Here is a 3,094-nt window from a genome sequence, read left to right as displayed (position 1 = left end):
TATATACTATATATACACACTGTATATCTATGCTATATATATCTTACATATACACTGTTATATATACACTATATATGTTATATATACTATATAAAAACTATATAATATACACATAGTTTAATAGTATGCATATTCTGTATAAATATATACAGAATATACACACTGTGTATCTATGCTATATATATTACATATACATTATGTTATATATAGTATATATATGTTATATATACACTATATAAACTATGTAATACATACCATATTTGTAATGAATAGTTTAGGTATTCTGTATAAATATATACTATATATACTGTATATATCTTATATATACTATAGATAAACTACATAATATATACACATTTTAATAGTATGCATATTCTGTACAAATACATACTATATATACACACTGTATATCTATGCTATATATATTACATATACACTATGTTATATATAGTATATATATGTTATATATGTGTATATATATGTTATATATACTATACATAAACTATGTAATAGATACCATATTTGTAATATATAGTATAGGTATTCTGTATAAATATATTCTATATATGCTGTATATATCTTATATATATTATACATAAACTACAAAATATATAAATATTTTTAATAGTATGCATATTCTGTATAAATATATACTATATACACACACTGTGTATCTATGCTATATATATTACATATACACTAATATATATACTATATATATGTTATATATACACTATATAAACTATGTAATAGATACCATATTTTTAATACATAGTATATGTATTCTGTATAAATATATACTATATATACTGTATATATCTTATATACACTATATATAAACTACAAAATATATAAATATTTTTAATAGTATGCATATTCTGTACAAATATATACTATATATACACTGTATATCTATGCTATATATTTATTACATATACACTATGTTATATATAGTATATATATGTTATATATACTATATAATATATAGCATATTGTTATAGTATGCATATTCTGTATATAGTGTATGTATACGCTATACATATGTGTATGCTATACATGCACTATAGGTATATGTGTATATATGTGTATATATATGTGTATATATATGTGTATATATATATGTATATATATATGTGTGTATATATATGTGTATATATATGTGTATATAAACACACACACATACACTATATAAACACGGTATATATACTGTGTGTGGCTCTGTTGATACACTTGATATACTATGGGGTGAAACCACGACAGCTCGATGTACTATCTATACAATATTTAGGATATTTACAGTACATTTCATATCTGCAGTATCTCACATATACCGTATATTCCAGTTCCTCCCCGGCCGTTGCCCTCACCCAAGATGGCGGAGGGTGCCTCGCTCGGCCACCTGTTGCGCCGGCCGTCGAGGCTTTCTATTGGCTCACACGGGGCGCGGAGGCCGCGGCAGCGGTTTCCTATTGGCCCACAGCGGGCGGGGGTGAAGGAAACAAGATGGCGGGCGGGGGGCGGGTGAAGTCGCCCCGGCAGCGCCGGTTCGTCCGCCCCCGCTCGGCACCGGCCATGGAGGAGCCGCCGCGGCCGCTGCTGCCCCGCGGGGAGCGAGAGGACGAGGAGGAGGAAGAGGAGGAGGAAGAGGAGGACGGGACGGACACGGAGTGGAGCTTCGTTGACGGCGAGATGGAGGCGGTGGCGCTGCGGGACCTGCCCAGCGCCACCATCGCCTGCAACCTGGACCCGCGAGTGTTCCAGGACGGGCCGTGGCGGGTGAGCCGGGAGGGACCGGGAGGGACCGGGAGGGACCGGGCCTGGCTCGGATGGAGCCCTGGAATGTTGTCTGTGCCGTGAATGGGCCGAGCTCGCCCCGAACTCCCTGCCAGGAGGGGGACGCCGGGACAGGGGGCTGAGCTGGAGCAAAGGGGGTTCAGGGGGCACCTTCTGGCTCTGCAATCCCTGCCAGGAGGGGGGAGCCGGGACAGGGGTCGGGCTGTGCCCCAGGGCACAGGGACAGGAGCAGAGGGCACGGCCTCAGGCTGGGCCAGGGCAGGGCAGGGGGCACAGCAGCAGGAATTTCTGCCTGGAAAGGGTGGGCAGGCACTGGCAGGGGCTGCCCAGGGAGGTTTGGAGTGCCCAGCCCTGGAGGTGCCCAAGGCAGGACTGGCCGTGGCACTGAGTGCTCTGGGCTGGGGGACAAGGTGGGCATCGGGCACAGGGTGGGCTGCAGGGGCTGGCAGGGCTGTGCCAAGGTGGGCATCAGGCACGGGGTGGGCTGCAGGGGCTGGCAGGGCTGTGCCAAGGTGGGCATCAGGCACGGGGTGGGCTCCAGGGGCTGGCAGGGCTGTGCCAAGGTGGGCATGGGGCACAGGGTGGGCTGAAGGGGCTCGCAGGGCTGTGCCAAGGTGGGCATGGGGCACAGGGTGGGCTGAAGGGGCTGGCAGGGCTGTGCCAAGGTGGGCATGGGGCACAGGGTGGGCTCCAGGGGCTGGCAGGGCTGTGCCAAGGTGGGCATTGGGCACAGGGTGGGCTCCAGGGGCTGGCAGGGCTTTGCCAAGGTGGGCATGGGGCACAGGGTGGGCTGAAGGGGCTGGCAGGGCTGTGCCAAGGTGGGCATGGGGCACAGGGTGGGCTCTGTGGGTGATCCTGGAGCTCCTTTCCAACCTCAGCGGTTCAACACCGAGGCTGTTTTGCTTTAATTCCTGTCATTCCTGCTCCCGGAGCTCAGGGAGAAGCAGCTGCACAGACCAGAGTGGGGAACCCCCCCGGAGCTCCTTTATCCCGACCCTGCTGTGGTTTCAGTTTTGGTGCACTGCAAGGCTCGGGTTTGCTTTGCTTTTTAAATATATTTTTAATCTTGGTTTCCTGTCGAGCACTTCTCTCCCAGTGTCTTTGGTGCTGGAGGAGATGCTGAGCTTTTAAACAGGTGGGAAATAAATGGAGGGGACTTGGAAAATTAGGCAATAATGGTGCTGGTTTTAAACCCCTTAAATAATTGGCTGTGCCTGGAACAGGGCTGGGAGTTGTTGCAGTCCCAGAGCTCAGCCTGCTGATGGTTCTGATTTATTCAAAATGGGCTGCAAGCAGAGAT

General features: G+C 46.0%; 1 protein-coding gene across 1 annotated transcript in view; it reads left to right on the top strand.

Annotated features, from left to right (window-relative positions):
• The first annotated feature begins 1,483 nt into the window (after positions 1–1,483).
• Positions 1,484–3,094, top strand: part of RCAN1 (regulator of calcineurin 1) — a 42,543-nt gene continuing 40,932 nt past the window's right edge. The window contains exon 1 of the mRNA XM_071567369.1: positions 1,484–1,776. Within this exon, the coding sequence (XP_071423470.1) occupies positions 1,504–1,776 (273 nt within the window). The 5' untranslated portion in view covers positions 1,484–1,503. The remainder of the gene's footprint in view (positions 1,777–3,094) is intronic.

The sequence above is a fragment of the Pithys albifrons genome, chromosome 1 (genome assembly GCF_047495875.1).
Source record: "Pithys albifrons albifrons isolate INPA30051 chromosome 1, PitAlb_v1, whole genome shotgun sequence".
Lineage (NCBI taxonomy): Eukaryota > Metazoa > Chordata > Aves > Passeriformes > Thamnophilidae > Pithys > Pithys albifrons.
The sequence above is the reverse complement of the archived record's forward strand: the minus strand, read 5'-3'. Positions and strand labels throughout refer to the sequence as shown.